Genomic DNA, 19,624 nt, shown 5'->3' on the forward strand with positions numbered 1-19,624 from the left:
TGGTTATCTTTGAAAAGATGTCTTCTTAGATCCACGTTACAAGTCATTGTTATTTGAAATAATTAAAAACAGGGACCCAGACGTTGGGAACAGAAATAGAGGCCAAATAAATTCAGACACTTTAAGTAACTTTTAACATTGGCCTTCCAATAAAGCAGCCTGTATAGTTTTTTAAAGCACAGGTGATTTTATCAGGCTAGCCAGTGGTCAAAGTGGGGGGACTGGGAAAGGTAAATTAAGTTAACTGAAGAGTTAGAACTATGCTCTGAGCAGCTTCTGTGAGGGAGACAGATAAGTGTCACAGGAGTAACAAACATCATTAAAAATTTTAAAAATCAGCAAAAAATTAAGCACTTTCTAATATATGTATGATCAACAACAAAGTACGTGTCTTGATTCCAATCACTCTAGAAATACTTGTTAAGAGCCTAGGATGCATCTTGACAGTCAGCATAAGGCCAAGAGATTATTAGATTTTGTTTTAGAGTTGCGAAGTGTCTGGTGATTAAATGGAAATTAATAATACTAACATTACTCACTAGTACTAATTTAAGGATTCAAGATATTAAGGGTGTAGTTTTCGTTTCAGTGAATGCAATGGTTTGTTATTTCCCCCAAGTTTTGCTTGCATTTGTCTTTTCCATTCCGCATTGTTCATCTTGTACTCTTCTAGAATTATTTCCAAATGTGTCTGCTTTCTTTTCACAAAAAAATTGGAGGTTCCTTAAGGGCAAGACAAAATCTAATACTCTCTAGTCCTTATATTTACTGTCAAAAATGCATACTAGATTCCCAACAAGTATTTCTAGAGTAACTGAAATCAAGTCTAACAAAAGAAGTTTGCTATCTAAAGCTTCTCAATTATGAATATATCATGAGTTAAAAATTATTTTACTTATTGTAAGAATATGCAGTAAGCTCCTCATAAATTTTTACTATTAATGGGTTTATAGGACCCTATTTATTTATGGACTAAGATCTTATTCAGTTAATAAGATGTATTTTATAAAAAGTGGTGCTTTAAAAATTATTTTCTGATTACTTATCAGGTCAAAAATGCTTAGAAAATTCAGGACAGTTCATTTGAAATGCTCCTTTAGATATTATGGCCAGATGTTACAAACTGACATACGTACAAACATATAAGAATCTTTTGTTTCAATGTTATACTTCTTGACAGAATTTAAAATTAAAACGGCACTCATACAATCAATTTAAGTCATTGAAAGTACACGGGGAATACTGAAAAGACTTTCTTTTTTTCCCTCATTTTAAAAACAAAAAGGGCAACATCAATTTTAGAGTTTCTTGAGACCTTCAAATACATAGTCCCTAGAAGCAAGATTCATCAAGAGGAGAATCTAAAGCCTAACTGAGCTTTCAAAATACTGCCCACATATACCGTACTTGTTGAACAAATTCAGATTTATTGAAAGCAAACATTTACATTGGCTACAATGTTGGAACTATTACAAAGCTGGATAAAAGAGGCTTTAGTAGCAATAGAAAGCAAGAGCAATAAAAAGTGAATAGAGAAAATATTTGGCCTTACTGATCTCTTGGCAGTATTTACATTATGTACATATTGTTAAATATTTGTAATAATTCTAAGGCACCAAAGGCTAAATAGCAGTTTGCAATACTATTCTGTGCACAAAAATCAAGAAATTTATTGTAAAGAGGCTGTATAAGTTAAAGAAACATAGGCATATCTTAATGTTTACATAAAGGAGTGGCTGCATTTTAAAAAATCTCAAATGATACATTAAATATTGGGCAGATCGAAGATACTATTTTTAGAACATTAAATTATATTGACTATGTAAATAAGCACTATTTTTTATTAACCTCCTGGTAAATGTGTAATGTAATCTATTCGTCAACACAGCTTTTTTCACACTCATAGATATGTTTTGTCTAAAAACTACTTGAAATTCTTCTGACCTACAAAAACTTATCCTAATATTTCATAATGTATACAAAATTCCCAAGAAGAATTTACTGGGTAATAATATACATCCAATCTATATATAATCAGACAAAAATTTAGCAGGCATTAAATGCCAAAATGCTTGAATATTCAGTCTGCCATTCCAGTGTAGCAGTTGGGTGTTTTCATCCTTTAACTCTTTAGAGTGGGAGATAGTGGCTTTAGGTAATGGACATAAAATTGGCCCATGTAGAAAATCAATCTCAAAATAAACTAATTAATTTTAAATTTTGCAACCCAAATTCTTTCAGATAACTCACTGGGTGTTAACCTTGACATTGTTACCAGTGATTGAAATATCCATGTTACCACCTTGTCCAGAAGTAACTGACAACATCTGTGTCCAGTATGGTCTTACTGTTGAATTATTTGATGACTTCTATTTGCAAAATTTTATTTGTTCCTGACATTGAAAACCCAATTTACCTTACCAACAGTCTATCATTTGTCTTGAGGTAGTGTTATCATAAATAATTCAGCAAGACAATAGAACATCATAATGTTTGCAAAATGTGCTTCAAATGCCACCATGAAATCCATATTTATTTAGATGGTAGATGACCCAATGTTGAGTGGCCCCTTCGTGACATATTAAATTACTATCTGATGAAGTTATCCAGACTCTTTAATGAGGATGATGAGTTTTTCATTAAAACTTTCTCAAACCCCATGCACTAAGGCAAGTTATAGTTTTAAAAATATTTTTATTATACAAAGTACTGCTAAAATTCTTTCAGTTAAAGATTCATAGACTTACATATAGATTTTCTTTCTTTTAGCAAAGGGGAGAAAAATGAAGGAATTTCTTCGCCAAACTTAAATTTTCAAAGAAAAATATTCAGAGCATTAACAATAGCTTGGGTTGGTGTTTTATGCTACACAGTATTTAACAGTAACTTTTAAAATGTGGTACTTTTAAAATTAAACTTTAAATTAAAAAAAAAAGTTTCAAACCCAACATATGACTGAGATTTACTGAGCAACAAGTATAAAATTTATTCCAACATAGTGCACTCGAAGATACCAAAAGTGTCTTAGTATAATGCATTTTATAGCACTAGATTATGTGTATATTATTACTTTTTTCCATTCTCAAATGTTCATTTTCTTCTCATTTTAATACAGTGAAAGAGAACATATTATTCATAGCAAAATGTTTACAAAATCAGCAACGTAGGAAAAAGTAGAACTAATAAATTAATAACTTTCTTTCCCTACTTCAAGAATGAAAATAAATGACTGCCTTTGCTTAGTGGGTTACTATCTAAGTAGCAACAGCTACACAATTAATAAAACCATTACAAAGCATCGGTGAACAGATTTCAAATAATTATAAAAACACAATACAAGATCAAATGTTTGAAATCATCAAACAAGTGAATAGATAATATTTTAATGAATGACTGAATCAAAGCATGATAACAGTGTTCAAATCTCTAAATTGTATGGACCTGCTTGGATTTTGGAAGCACATTTATATGTTAGTAGTAGTAATTGAAATTAGATTCTTTAGAAATACAGAAAATCATCTCTATCAGTTATTATAGTATCCCCAATTTCAAAAAGTTCAATTAAAAAATAAGATTGATTCTCCTTAGAATATTTGCTTACAAAGTTCTGAGACAATTGTTTGAAACAATATCTGTCATTCTGCACCATGATACAACTCAATTAACTGTCATAACAAGATATCTTACTTTACTATCATAGAAGGTGCCTAGCATGAAACTATCAACCACTTCCTCAGAGAGGTGAACCTACTCTTATTCTTAAGTCAGCAGGAACAGTTTTTATTACGCCAATTTTCCTTAAACAGTCTTTCTTGAGTCCTACAAGTTACCCTTCCAGTTCAGACTCCAATACTATATTCTTTACAGATCACTCAAATGTTAAGTAAAACCATAATGGATTAGAGGTCAGTGGCTTTTAAATTATGCTGGAGGCACTCTACAGAGCTTATTGGAGGTGTCTCAGTGGTCCTAGTGGTCAAAAAGGTGGAGTTCCAAGATTCCGTCTCCCAAATTGTGGTATTAGATCTTCATGTTTGTCATGTATAGACTGTCTAATGTATAGACTAATTTCAAAAAAATAATTCTGTTGCTTAAAAATGTTTTAAAAACACAGTTCAAGTGATTTGGGAGACTTGCAGCATCTTGACAAAAAAAAAAAAAAAAAGCAAGGTCCTCATGTCCCACAGTAGTCTTCAAATAAATGGTCACAAAACACTGGATATGATACTGTATCTTTGCCCTACCCCACTACTATTATCCCCCAGCCTAGCCCAGAGTTCAGAGCCACAAGTCAAAACAGATCAATGCTTTAAGTAGATACTATCAAAATGATTAATATCCCAGCCACTTCAAGCCTACTTTTTCTTACAGAAATAAGTGGCATATCAATTATTTGCAATATAACAAAACAAATGATTAGAAAATACTTCCTAAACTGCAACCCTTAACAACATGTATGACCTTTTTCTCACCTTTTATGCCAGACAAAGGAAATAAACACAGCAGTTATCACATTATACTTGCAAAAGACTACACATTTTTATTTTTTTTCTACATAAATTAAAATCAGATAGAGCCTTGATTTAGGGTTTGAATAGAGTGGCAGACTCACTAACTAAACTGCTTTCATGAATGGCCTTATTCCAAAGACAACATGTGGGAAAATAAACACTGTCAATTAAAACTTGATGAATAAGAACTCTAGGACTCAAAGAATAAGAAACGATTTTGATGAAATTATGAGTCTTGAAAAGGAAATGCTGAGAGCTGGTGTTACTGTTCTCTATAAACTTATTTGTTGTCTTTTAATATAAAAGAAGCATCAAAGTTTGTGGTCTTTCTCAATATGAAAAAAATAAGCAGAGGTATTAGATGAACAAATACAAAAATGCTCGTGTGGCATAAATAAAATGGTAAAATGTTTTCTTGTAGTAAATAAAAAATATATACGGTTTCTTTAAATTCTGAGGTCTTTCTTTCAAATACATAATCATTTGAATATAGATTTGGTCTACCAGGCCATGTATGTTCCCCAAATTATGACTTTTAGATAACATTTTAAAAGAGTTGAATTTCTTCAGACAAACTGAAAAATTGTCTGAAAATATTTTCAGTGAATGAATGGTGGTAAATTTGGCTCATATCTTGGTTTATGTTCAAATTTATTGCTTACTAAATATTATCTTCTTTCCATTAAATGAGGATAGAATTGTGAAGCTAAGCCATCTTTCTTGTCAAAACATACGTGTGAATATACACAAATATATTCACAACCACACATTTTGATGCATGAATCTATAGATGTGTATATTACATACTTTTTGGCAAAGCACTGCTTCTAAGACCTAATTGTTTTTGTATGAAGAAAAATAGAAGAATAGGGAACATCCCTTCCAAAACATTAGAATGCCCATACTACTAATGATATAGCACATCAGAATGTGCAAACAGTATACTTATTTCAGAGTATCTGATTGATTTAGATGCCATTATAAAATGTTCTCAATTCTATTTTGGTAACCTAAAATGTCGGTATATAATACCAAATATCCAGTTAAAGAGTTTAATATAAAAATATCAGCACAAAACAGTTTTTTCAATCTGTTTATTGTGTGAGCAACCCAAACTTCGGTTTAAGTGCTGTTGAAATTTTATTACTAGATTCCATAACCCTACAATTGATAAATCTTATACCATTTTAGGTATTTAATGAGATACTTAGAAATACTAAGAAAAAAAACCAGTATTCAAAGGGTTAATTTTGTTTATAATAATAATAAATTATTTTATCATCTTCTTCAGTTCAAAATCCAGCTTTGAACCCGAGGAAGGCTTTCAAATCATGTTAATTAAATGGTGGTCCTTTAACCAGTAGCAGTTTGATTACCAATTACTCGGAGGATCTCTTTATGAATGCCTCCTTCTTGTGTATTAATATTTGCATCTCCCACTTGGCCGTCTTCATAGCTGAAATACAAAACACAAAAATATAAAAACATTTTAAAAGATGGCAGCATTTAAAACAGCTTAGAAATGCTATTTGATACCTAAAATATAGCCCAAGAAAATAAAAAGCAAATTATACGGTTGTTTTTCAGGTGCATTTAACAATGTGTCCTCATTGTGAAACACAGAACAGCCCATTCTATGTCATGCCTAAATTTTCCCTTCTTGCATTTTTTTTTGTCCCCTCATAAAGCACTGCCTGAGTTGCAAGAAGTTTCTCAGTGTCTTTGGCATTGCAGGCATTTTCCACAGCAGCTGCTATGAAGTCTACTATAAAAAAAAATAACAGCTTCAACTTTATGTTGCTAAGATTCTGGACTTCTTAACTCTACTCCTACTTCAATCATTTCTTTATTTTCTGACTGACGACACTTCATTTTCTACCACGGCTTCTTTGCCATGCCTGCCTTCTAATAATTATTCAGCCACAATCAGTGCTGATCTTTTTTCTTATCACTGGTTGCACTATTTAGTCTGACTGTAACATTCTTATTTATGCTGGTACTTCACAGAAGAATGCAAGCCTGCTAAGTTTACTTTAGCAGTAGAAGGGAAAATATAATATTAAAGAACAGCAATTACTAAGTTCTTTAAAACTAAATAATTACATTTTAGATGGTAATTCATTTTCCTCAAATAAACTTACTTGGGCAATAAGGATTTCCTAAGAATGAATTTTCAAGCTTTCATGATCATATTCAGAGGCAAACAAGTGACAAATTATTTTTACTTCATAAAAATGGCTTCAAGACAGAAGCTTTAGAAAAGTGGTAATTACTTGAAAACAGATAACCAGGGATATAAGCACAGCATCTCAAAGACTAATACTAGCCACTATCTTTTCCTGAAATAGCACAATATAGGAAAATGAAACGATGACATACAGCAAAGAGAACTAGGCTCCTTATGTAATCCACTGCTTAACCATCAAGTGATAACTGCATTTGTACCAAGTCTAAATTCTTAACTAAATGACCCAAGGTTGTCTATTTGGCTAATTCTTATTGCTGTTTTAGATATACTCAGCAAGTTTCAACTTACATATATGTGGAAATGACACCTCGTGGTGAAACATTACCCTAAGAAAAAGAATGGGATATGTGGTACACAGCCCAATTACAAGTATTTTCTCAGGACAGTAAGTGCTCTGTTACTAAGATTAATTCTCAATCACTTTTATTGCATCCTTTTCCTTGGCCTCTCATTTCAATGATGGTTTTATAAATGAATCACACTTCAGTTTTCTCTCTTCTCACGACATGCAAAATCAATTATTTCAGCCCCTTCCAAGTTTTAACTATCACACACATGCTAATTCCTAAAACTCTACCTTCGATCCTTAAATTTTTCTCTCTATATAACTTTCCTACAGATAACACAAATTCAGTATATTCAAAGTCCTTATTTTTTGACCCTGGGACTGCTACTTTTTATTCCATCCATATCTCAATTTGATGTACCGGCATCCAGGAACACAAAACCTTTAGTCATTCTTGGCTCTCTTTGTGCCTAAACCCAATTAATTACCAAGCTATCTTGCTTCCAGTTTCTTAAACTTTCTCTCTACCTGACACCATTACCTTTGTTTAGGCCTCCATTGTCATTTGTCTAAATGATTGGTTTTCAAGTTGCAGGTTGTGTGTAACTAGTGGGTTTTGAAATTAATTTAGGTTGTCCAGACCAGCATGTTAAATGACTAAGAGAATAGAATAGAATAGAATAGAATAGAATAGAATAGAGTAGAATAGAATAGAATAGAATAGAATAGAATAGAATAGAATAGCGAATACTGACTTCACTACAGGTAGAAAGAATTATTTTTTTCTAAGTCACAATGTCAAACACATTTCTTTTTGTGGTGAGACAAACTGACCTAGAGTGTTGTTACAACATTATAACTGATCTCACTTATCCCCATCATCTTTCCTACAAGATCTATATTCTCCACCCTGCAAAAGTGATAGAAAAATGACCACCATCTCATTTACAGAACAAAATCCAAGTTATTGGCAATATGAGTTCCTTCATCATTCAAATACAGACTTCCTCTCCAGTCATGCCCCATCACTCCCCATCACTCTTTTCAGTCAGATGGAAGGGTTTGTCTACCCAAATATTATACGTACACTGACATTTAAAAAGCATTAGAAGTTAGTGGAGAAGACACGAGACTCAAATTATTTGAATAAAGGATAATAATGTAAGACTGAAAGAGCACAGAGGAAGAGAGAGAAGAGAGCAAAAATGGGAGTGAAGGCAAGAGTGAAAACTAGAGAGAGAGAAAGAGAAAGAAAGCATGCTTAAAAGTATTAAATAAAATGCATATTTTTCTACTGTCTAGGAAACCCACAAGGAATCACAACAGTTGTGGGTTGAATGACAAAATTGATCAAAGGCATTCAGGTGTTTTAAATTTAGTGCATATATAATAATCAAGAAAAATCAAACATCCATTTAATTTGGGCAACTGGCAAGGCTTAGATACGTAAGTTGATAGTGTCATTAGGGCATTTCTTACAACAGAGTATACAGAACATGTCACAGTTATTTATGATTTAAGAGTAAAATTCTTTTATGTCTGGAAAACAACATAATTTAAAAGAAATAGAATATGAATGATACCACTAGAATATGAATGATACCACTAGGGAGATGATACATTTGACGGGGTTTGGTAGAATGAAAAATGAAAACATCTAAAAAGGAGACAAGAATTACTCATATTCCCAGGAGTGTAAAAAGATTACTAAAATTTTAATGAAAAATTAACCATTTGTTTTAAAAATAATAGAAACTAGGATATTAGATGAAATTTAGCTGCCCGGAAATTTCTTAGGTATGTCAGGACATTTCATAAATAAAAACTTTTGAAATTATTGACAACTTGATGGGAGGATCACTTGAGTCCAGGAGTTTGAGACCCATCTGAGTAATACAGCCAAGACCTCATCTCTACAAATTAAAAAAAGGACAAGGCAGCCTGAGCTGTCCAAACATAGGGTGAGCAGAATTCAGAGAAAAGACAGAATCATTTCAGACTGGGAGGTCAGGGGAGGTGCCAAGGAAAAGACTATGTTTGAATGAGCCTTGAAAAATAGGCTAATGGTCTAGGTGGTAAGAAGGTCAAATCATTTGGATTGACTGAGCAAAGGCACAATAGTGGGAAATACAACTCCAAGTTGTTTTTAAGAAACAGCTTGGACAACAATTTCACTTAATCAGTGGTTTGTGTATGTAACTGAAGTAAGGTAGAAGGGACTCTATATGTTGGAGAATGCGGAGAATGCCATGTTTCTATTTAACTATCAGCCTGTCTGGGCAATGAATAATCAAAACACTGCTTTAGGGAGATGAATATGGTACAAATGGTATGATCTTAGGATTTTATACACATAGGAATGTAGGTTGTACACCAAAAGATTAATCCTAGTTAACTCTAAATGGGGATAATATGGAAAATTTTCTTTTTTCTTTTTTCTTTTTTTTTTTTTTTTTTTGCTTATCTTCAATTTCTGAATACTAAAGAGGTATATCACTAGTGTAATAATGGTAATGTTTAAAAAACCTTGCATTGCACAAAGGAGGCTAAGAGTGATGAAGAAATTAGAAGCAGGGAGAATAACCCTTTGATATACTCTGGGGGGACAGAATAATATATCCATGGGAATAAAGGCATTGGGACAAAATTGTGAAAAGATAAACTTGGGAAGTGATGACTATGGTGAGCAAGGAAAAAGAAACGGAAAACTACAGCTCAGGTTTCAAGTCTCTTTGATGTATAAAGTTACTGCACAGATTGAAGAAGGTGAGATGTTGGCAAGGGAATTTAAATAATGGGTTCTTATTTGCATATTGATTTTAAGGTATTAGCAGGCTTTTCGAGGGCAAATACTCATCAAACAGTTATAATGTTTGACTTTTTTCATTCCTACATTCATTCCTCACTTATTCATTCCTATATTCACATCTCCAGCCATTTTGAAAATGGCTACCTAATTTCTACATACAGGTTTTAATGTCCTAGTACACATGCGTTTCAAGGTTAGTCATATAATCAAGTTTTACTCACTGTTTCTAGAAACTAGGAATTGGCTTGGATCTGTTCATAACATCTGAACTATTACATTTTGCCTGGAGCACTTACATTTAATTAAGTTTCTTCATTTTGGAATTCTCCAACAAAAATTTTTTGAACTTCTAATTCTTTTCTTCTTTTTTTTTTAAATTGTTATTTTCCTTCAAATTTTACTTTCATTTTTTTCTGATACACCAGCCTGTTTCCTAAAATTTCCCTCCAATTGTTCTCTCATTTTGTGCTGCTTACTTGCTGGAAAACATGTGATTAGCATACTATGTGACTGGTTTATCAGCTCAACTGTGGGAATCAGATTAGCATGGGAGTTATTTTAATTTTCAATATTGTTACTTGATAACAGATTTTTTAAAAAGGTAACCATGTTAACTCATATCCTAGGCATTAGGCAAAGTTTCTAACATCCAGGATCACATAATGTATCACAAAAATTAAAAAGAACAGAAATTGAGTTTTTGTCTTATCTTCATTCTCATCTATTTATTCTTCTTCTAGGTGTTACCACGCATTAGGGAGGCTCACCACTAGTAGAACTCTGTGATCATATCTTTTATAGAGAAAGAAACTGATGGTTGTAATTAGAATGTACATTAATGAAACAGATTCTCCTTTTGATGTGTTTTGAATTTATCAATTTTCCTTAATGAGTCTCTTTTCTCCTGAGGGTACAGAAAGGATGAAATCTAATTTGTGTTCATAAAGCAATGAAAATGATCTTAATATGATAATATGAAAATTTTCCTTGGATTATTTAGGAAGTATCCGAGTGTACTTCTCTTTTCTTCATATGATTTATCCTCAATTTTTGCCTATGAAATACAGAAATTATTTTCTCCAGTAAACAACCCCCGGAACATGTATATCCCTACAGATAGGCTTTATGTATAATTTATCTAAGAGTTCAAGGAAATAATACTTAAAATGGTACTGCCTATTAAAATATCTAAGGTTGTTTATTTAGCTTAATTTAATGTTAGCAAGACACAGAAGGAGTAAATGAACTGATTAGATGACAGGCTAAGGAAAAGACTCTAGAGTTACTTTTCTGCCAAAATCTCAAGATTTCTCAATGAAATAACTTGGTGACTGAAGGTTTCTTTTTGGAAGGCCAACCATCTAACAGTGGATAACAAGACAGTTAAGAAAGAAAAGACAAAAAAAAAAAAAAAAAATTTTTATAAGCCTTTCAGTGGCCAAGACCTGCCCTGTGCTAAATTAATCCTCATAATAAACTTTAAAGGCACTGTGTGCAGATAGCTTCTCTAGGAGCCCCCAGTATCCTCTTGGAGTCCTTCTCTGCCTTCATTCTGACCCAGGAGCCTGACCTGTAAGGACTTTCTCAATAAGCTCCATTGTTCTCTAGCTTCTGGCAGGGTTTGGCCAGTGGGGCTTCCCAACAGGACTGCTTCCTGCCTGTGTCTCTTTGTACCTGAGAATGTATAACGTGCTAACAGATCCAGGTTACTACACTGGAACTGCGGTTTCCTTATAACCATACCCTTGTAAATAATCTAACTGGGAATGACCCAAAAATATTTTTCACGGGTCATTTGTTTCCTGTTTGGATTGTGACTGATACAGGTATACTATTATCATTTTACTGATGAAGTCTAGATGGGTTATACAACTAGTCAATATCGCCTTACTAATTACTATTCAGCCAGGATTCAAACTATCCGATCAAAAGCCGGCTCTTTCTACTATACTCACTGCTGCCTCACTGTTAAGAAAGAAATCTATAGCCAGTAAATATCTATCGTAAGAACCATCACAGTTTTCAAATCATCCAAAAGAAAACCAGGCAGCTCCTAAGTTTCACTGTGAATAGTCTGTCAACAAGGCAACAGATCCAATGCTGAATGCACAGGTTACTAGGGATATACAGTATACTGAAGCAATCTTAACAGTTCAAATTTTCAGCTTCTTTTAAGACTACATAAAGTACAAAACAGATATGCTCAACTCTTCCCTGAAATACTTTCTGTGACAAGATCATGGATAAGGTGGGAAAAGCATGGGAAAAGGTTGGAAGCCAAGGGTAGCGTGAAAATTAGACTGGTCTATTGCACCCATTATTTAGGAGTGAAAAATAATGCTTTTATATTTTAATGCAACTCTTACGATACAGTCATGCCAAAAAAAAAAAAAAAAAAAATCCCCACATCGATATGTACTGCATTGCCAGCTTGTATTATATGCAATGTAGATCAATCTTTTATAAGACAGATCTTTCCATTATTTGTATTCTTCATCCCAGTTCTAAATCTTTAAAATTAACAAAAGTATATGTGTGTATACATGAGTTTATACACATCTATACACATATACATACAGAGAGATGGCTAGAGAGACAGAGATAATGTTTTTCTTTTTTTTTTTTTTTTTTGAGACAGATTCTCCTTCTGTCACCCAGGCTGGAGTGCAGTGGTACTATCTTGGCTCACTGAAACCTCCATCTCTCAGGTTCAAGCGATTCTCCTGCCTCAGCCTCAGTAGCTAGGATTACAGGCATGCACCACCACACCCAGCTAATTTTTGTATTTTTAGTAGAGATAGGGTTTCACCATGTTAGCCAGGCTGGTCTCAAACTCCTGACCTTAGGTGATCCACCTCCCTCGGCTTCCCAAAGTGCTGGAATTACAGGAGTGGGCCACTGTGCCCGGCCAAGAAGATGTTTTTTTTAGTTGTAAGTTAACAGCTGTTTTTCATCAGCTCTTCTAAGTTAACAGCATTTAAAAATTATTTAGATTTTTTTAATGGCTTACTGAAAATAAAACAAAAACACTAGTTGATGTTAAACTCAATTACCTCTTATATTTTGGCAGCTAAAGATACCAAACGATAATTCAGTCACCACTAGCCCATTTGTGGCAAAGACAGTAATATACAAATTTGAGCATCCACTTACACGAAAAAGAATCGTGTGCAGACATGGTCAGTATTGGGGACAACCCATATCTCTCCATGTTTGTGCAGGTCGGGTGAGGTGATCACTGCAAGTAGAAGATAAAATTAAAGAACCACTTTATTCTAAAGAAATCCTAGTCCATTCCAGCTTAATATATCCTTCTCTTTGAAATCTAAAGCAAAAATATAAGCACTAATGAACACATAAAAATTGTTTAAACTTACTGTCTATGAAGAAATATAGATAAAAACAGTGAAAGGCCATGTAACAACTTTATAATTTGAATAACAACTGGTATAACAAAAAAAGGAACTCATTTAAGTATTATCAAAAGCTGACAGGTCTTGACTTAAGAACTATGTAGACAGCAAGTTCATGTACTATATAACTACCGTGTATTGAAAAATTAAAAGACAGTTGACAGTAGCTACTAAAACTCCTAACACAAGAAGAAAAAAATGAATTTTTAGTCAAAGTCATATTTTAAAGTAAGAATAAAGAAAAGTATATGATCTTGCAAATCACCCATCAATTTTTCTGTCCTAAGTACAAAATAATATAATAATTTCAGTGTAGGAACAGAAAGACCTAATAGGTTGTCTTCTCAGTGCTTGGTTTATCTTTCACATTTTTCATCGTGTCACATATTCAAATACCAACTTTAAGAGGAAGATAGCACATTAACTAAAGAGATAAGCATTACTTGATCAGAAAGATGTAATTACCATTCTGGAAACATCTGCCTGAAGTAAAATATATCACTGTCTGAATTCTTGCCAATTCTGCAATTTGGTTTGAAACTTTATGATCTCTACTGTACCCATTTTTGCATTTGTGCCCTTTGAGATGATCACTAGGAATAATGCTTTCCTATTCCACTGTAAGCACTCTGTAAATATACTAATATTCTTAATTATAGATGAGCTAAGAACTAACACTATGAGGTTTGTAATACTTTCAACTTACCTTCACATAAGGCTATGCATTTTAAGTTACGGCTTTGCAGGAATTGGGATTGCTGTCCTTTTTTCTGTGACTGAATTCCAAAAACAATTAACACTTAGAGTCAGAATGGAACACTTAGTGAAAAAAACTGTTCATCATCAAAAAGTAATAGTCACTGAGGTGGCTCCAGGAAAAGGAAAAAAAAAAAAAAGACTATTTAGACTAGCATCAATTTCCTTGCACTCTCTTAATATCAAGCTATTTTTATTTAATTTCTGTACATAATCATTACTAAATTTGAGATGAGTGAACTGAAAAATGCTAAATTAGGGTTCAATAATCTCACAACATGGAATTAGAACTCAAATTTATTTTTACTAAAAGCTTGGCCTCTATTTTAAGGTAGACAAAACTAAATTTGCATGATCTTTTCCAACATCAAAATCAATTATTTCAGATCATCTACTCCAAAACCAACCCATTTTTTAATGGCATCATTTACTAGGTTACAGAGGTTTCAGAAACATCTCATGTAGAAAATCTGGGATGTTTTCGTTTTCAGATATTAGATTAGCTATCCTCTTTTTTGAAAATTTAAAGTCACATTATTTATCAGATGAATTTTTAATTTTCCCAGAATATACTTGTTTTCTCTGAAACAACATGAGATTGATGGTCATTCTACTCTCTGCCCAGAATGTGTTTTCTCCTAGAGAGGCACATGGCTCAGGTACTCATCATCTGTAGGTCTTGACTCAAATGTCACCTTCTCAGAGTATCCTTTCGTGACCATCCTTTTTAACACTCATCCCAGGTCCCTCTTCCACCCGACAGCATTAAATGTCTTATTTCCCTGGTTTATTTTTCTTCATAATATCTAGCATTCTATCTATCTAAATATGTATTGTATTTATTTATACCCCACAGTAGAATGTAGGCTCCAAGAGAACTGGAATATGTGTCTACTTTTGGCCATCACTATACTGCCTAGGAGTATCTCTGGTACTATAGTGGGAGATAAATACATATTTGTTGAATAACTATTGTATAGAGGCAATTCAGTTATTGCATTTCAGAGTGAGTTTTATTCCTTTATAAGTAATGACCACATTAAATAATTTTGCAGACTTAAAAAGCCTATTTTTCCAAGCTCTGCTGGCTAATGAGGCCACAGTTCACTAATCATAAGCAGTCACTAAAGTCACTACAACACCTGTGATGCATTGCTGCTTTTACTGCTTGAAGCTGGCTCGTCCTTGGCTGACACCTTCTGTTTCTTGTTCATCCCTGAAAACATCAGCAAAATAATAATTTAGGGACAAAGCTGTCTGATGCAGCTCAAAGTACAATCCACCTACTATGCAAAGTTCCATTCTAGGTAAAGGTTTGATCACATCAGGCTAGAGACAGTAACAAAGGGCTGTGCCCTTAGCACCTGAGGTGGAAGATCAGTGGGTTTTGGAGTCCTGGGAAAGTTGTTGTTGTTATTATTATTATTATTATTATTATTATTATCATCATCATTATTTTGCACTGAAAGCAAGGACAGAAAATTCTTCTGCATAAAATTAATATAGTTTAAAAATTATTAAAACTTGATTTTAAAAGGCTTTTAGAACCTAACTGTCATTCCTACTATCTGGCTAGGAGAAGGAGAAAATAAAGGGTGGGAAATATGAACAATGTCAGAAAAATATATTTACATTACAAGTTAACTTTTCTGTTGTTATTTGTTGTTAAATTCTATGTAGAATCTAACATTTCTTCTAATTAAAACAAATTATATGTTCTTTTTTCTATAATATTCAGAAATTTTAGCTTACTCTGTAAATGCCATAATTTCTTACTGTGAATATTTTAGAAAAGCAGAACTAAAATACCCATGTTTTAGAATATGTAGATTTGTATCTATACTTTACTAGAAACTGTTCATCTACTGTTACATCAGAAGTTGAGATGGGTGTTGATTTTTGTAGTTGTTTCAGCAAATGGCCTAATGAGATGGGGAAAAGCCTGTTTACAAATTTGTGAAGTACATTTATCCAACTTTTTCAGGTCTTCCAAAAAGGTGCTGGGGTGGATGGGGACAGGTTGAGGAGAAGGCCTTAGGATTTCAAATGCATTTCTAACCAAAAAGCAAAGGGTATATATGCAGAGAAGCTGTCCTGTTCTCTTACCCCTACCCTTTCAGCCCTTAAAATCAACTACAGATGCTACGTCATCTTACCGTAGTGATTCTTACATTTGTCTTAGATCAAGAGCCCTTCAGGAATTTGAGGAAAGGTATGTACTCCCTCTCAAGACAAATGCACATATACACAGACAAATTTTTACATCCATTCACATGGTTTGTACCTTTCCTCAATTCTTTCCATGAACCCATCGGAGGAGTCTATACACCAGTATAAAAAACAGAAAATCACGGTACTTGATGATTTGCTGTGTTTTTTCTTTATCTATGCTGAGAATGTACTTATTTATTTCAGCTGGTTTCTTAGCTTTTTATTTTGTAGTGTTTTAGCAAGACTTAGAGTCTGATTTTAACTGATTTCTTCTTTGTTACTCCATTTCCTATCTCTACAGTATCTTACACTTCCTGATATTTATTTTCTTAGTGTTATTTTGGCATATGTATTTTCAGAGATCACTGCAACAGTATTTCTTTGCTAACAAGAGAAGGAGTCTAATTCCCCAACTCTTGAATATGAGTCAGACTGTCTCAGACCTGCCAGTGCAGCCCATCCATCACCTGAGTGCCATTCAGTGGATACTTCAAGGGGCTAAAGAATCACTTAGCCAGGTCCCATCCCAGATTGCTGACCCAAAGAATCTATGAGCATAATGAAGCTGTTATTTTGCCCTAAGGTTAGGGTGCTTTGTTGAACAGCAATAGTTACTTGAATAATTATGTTTTAATTTTTCATATATTTCTAATTTTTCTTTTTTTATTTACAAGCAAACTTCTAATTTTTTAAAGTTTTCTTTTCATCAGCATTTTACCATTTATCAATGTTGCTGTTTTCTTTTAGTATGTCTAATTATAAATCTGGTTTTAAGCGTTCCAAGTTTCCTATCACTGAGAAACAACTTGTTATGGTTGGAAGAACATGAACTTTGGTAAATAAATTAGGAAGTTGTTTTTAATGTTCACCTAGTTATTGACCTTTCTTACTATCCTTTCCTATAACATGAGGATATTAAGACTTACCATTCAGGCACCATGTGAATGACATCTCCTAAAACGTGTAATGTGATCGCATAAACACACACACAGAAGCACACAAGCAAAACTAATTACATATGCAGTTATATGTATATAAAACCACTTAAAAGTGTGAAGGAACATACGCAGAACAATGAAGCTGTAGTAAAGGAGAGAAAATTTTCATCTGCTACTTCAAAAATTCCATGTAGCTTGAATTTATACAATGAGCATAATTATTTTATATTTAAACCAGAATAGGTTAGTTGTTATATAAATCATACTGATCATTGTAAAATATTCCAAAAATTTTTAAAGTGTAAAGAAGAAAACATCACCAATTTCACCAAGGATAACTAATGCTAACAATTTGGTGATCATTTTTTCTACATTTTTAACTCATCAGGCTCCTGCACAGCACAAGCTTTCAATTTATTCCAAAGTATTCTTTCCCACAATCTCACCAAATTTACAAAAAGTTGTTAACAAGAGAGATGATTTTGAGGGTGTTTTTCTACTTCTAATGTTTCCATAGTGTTCAAAGCTTCTTTATGGATAATATAATAATCCAAAGATAAGAAATTAGCATGATACAGGATTACACTTAAAGATATTATGTATGTGTACTTTTCAGGGCCCTACATAGTGCTTTGCATATACTACAGTCTCAATATTCATTTATGGAAAGAATAAATGTAAGAAATATTAAATATTTTTTTAAATTGATAAAACATATATTCTATCTTGTACACTAGGGAGAGTATTATAAATTCATCTTGACATTGTAAATTTAATAAAATATATATAATAAGGCACAATAGAAAGCTGTGCATAGAGTATAAACAATAAGAAAATTAAAATCTAATAAATTTGACTTTAGAAATGAAATACAGGATTACCTGAGTAACCAAATGATATGCTGGACATTGGACTAAGATAGATTCCACTTCCATACATTGCACCGTGGAGCTAAGATGGGAAGAGCAGGAGAGAAAGAGAGAGAGAGAGAGGTCTGTTCATGGTTTAAATGTTAATATTTGACAAAGCAATCAGCTTCATGTCAGAACATTCAGTCTTAGAAAAAAATGACAGAGCTTCTATTCCAAGGTCTAATTTGAAAACAGTACTAACAGCCTTGTGCTTAAAACTCAGAGTTTATATATGAAAAAACGATATCTAGAGGAAAAAGATTCTTGATAAATATTTTCCATCCTACCAGTAATAAAGACAATCACTTATTATAAAGTACACTAGCAGGCCTTTATTTTAATGGATCTAAAATTTTAGAAATTAAACTTGGTCTGAAAGACACAGTAACACATTCTGTTTAGGATTTATATATTAGTGTATAAACAAAGCGTCCTGCTCAGATTTTCATTAAATAACACTTGTCATCCTGCTCTTATCCTTTGTTACATTTTTGAAGTTATATAAGTTTCACTAACCGAAACCCTTCAACTGGTCTAAGAAACTATACTCAGATCAACTAAACTTCTTTCTTATTTTCTCTGTGTTCTAGGCCCTCACACGCTATTAGTATGAACTATTGAATACTAAACGCATTTAACACTTAACATTTAATTGAATCATCTAAAATGTCATTGTAATATGAGATCTAGCTCAAGTGACTGGGTTAAGCATCCCATTTTCTTAAGTCCTTATGCTGTCAGATGAAAAAAAATTCAGCTGCATGAGAGTGAAGTGAAATGTGCAGGATGAAAAGCATAAATAAAGATGAAGATGACAGCCACGATATCCTGCTAACACCAAGTACTGTCCTGGAGGCGGAAAAGCAGGTATTAGATGGCTCTCTAACATCCAGTCCACTTATTTCTACATTTTATTCTCCAAAAGCATTCATATTGAGGCCCAGTACTCAAGAAATATACACTGAATTAACAGAATGCCTCTATGATTTTACTTTGTGCATAATGTTTTTCTACCTAAGTTAAAAGTGTGATTTGTTTTATTGTTTTCTCATAGGGAATTAAACTCTCTTTTCTTCTTCTTCTTTTTTTTTTTTTTTTTTTTTTTTTGTTGAGACAGTCGCGCTGTGTCACCCAGGCTGAGGTACGATCTCAGATCACTGCCACCTTCACTTTCACCTCCTGGGTTCAAATTATTCTTTTGCCTCAGCCTCCCAATTAGCTTCGACTGTAAGCATGTGCTACCAAGCCTAGATAATTTTTTTTTTTTTTTTTTAAATAGAGACAGGGTTTTGCCTTGTTAGCCAGACTGGTCTCAAACTCCTGGCCTCAAGTGATCTGCTAACCTCAGCCTCCCAAAGTGCTGGGATTACAGCTGTGAGCCACTGTGCCCATCCTTTCCCTTTTCATTGTATTATCCATTTTGTGTTTAGATAATTGTGTATAGATCAGTTCTGCTTCAGTTCTAGTATGCCTACTATAAATTCCATATAACGTTTTACTCACATGCTTCCTCTTTTGCAAGTAAAAGCCTAACATCAGGG

The 19,624-nt window shown here is 33.2% G+C and overlaps 1 protein-coding gene across 3 annotated transcripts in view; it reads right to left on the reverse strand.

Moving 5' to 3' along the window:
• Positions 1-1,404: 1,404 nt before the first annotated feature.
• Positions 1,405-19,624, reverse strand: part of PARP8 (poly(ADP-ribose) polymerase family member 8) — a 194,221-nt gene continuing 176,001 nt past the window's right edge. For 2 of the 3 annotated variants that reach the window (XM_023210563.2, XM_023210562.2), the window contains exons 23-27: positions 18,054-18,123; positions 15,166-15,239; positions 13,974-14,043; positions 13,008-13,092; positions 2,675-5,967 (exon numbers count right to left, since the gene is read on the reverse strand). In XM_023210563.2, the coding sequence (XP_023066331.1) occupies positions 5,865-5,967; positions 13,008-13,092; positions 13,974-14,043; positions 15,166-15,239; positions 18,054-18,123 (402 nt within the window). In that variant the 3' untranslated portion in view covers positions 2,675-5,864. Of the gene's footprint in view, positions 5,968-13,007; positions 13,093-13,973; positions 14,044-15,165; positions 15,240-18,053; positions 18,124-19,624 lie in introns of all 3 variants that reach the window. The other variant, XM_023210564.2, reaches the window with a different exon arrangement.

This window comes from Piliocolobus tephrosceles, chromosome 4, assembly GCF_002776525.5.
Source record: "Piliocolobus tephrosceles isolate RC106 chromosome 4, ASM277652v3, whole genome shotgun sequence".
In the NCBI taxonomy this organism is placed as follows: Eukaryota; Metazoa; Chordata; class Mammalia; order Primates; family Cercopithecidae; genus Piliocolobus; species Piliocolobus tephrosceles.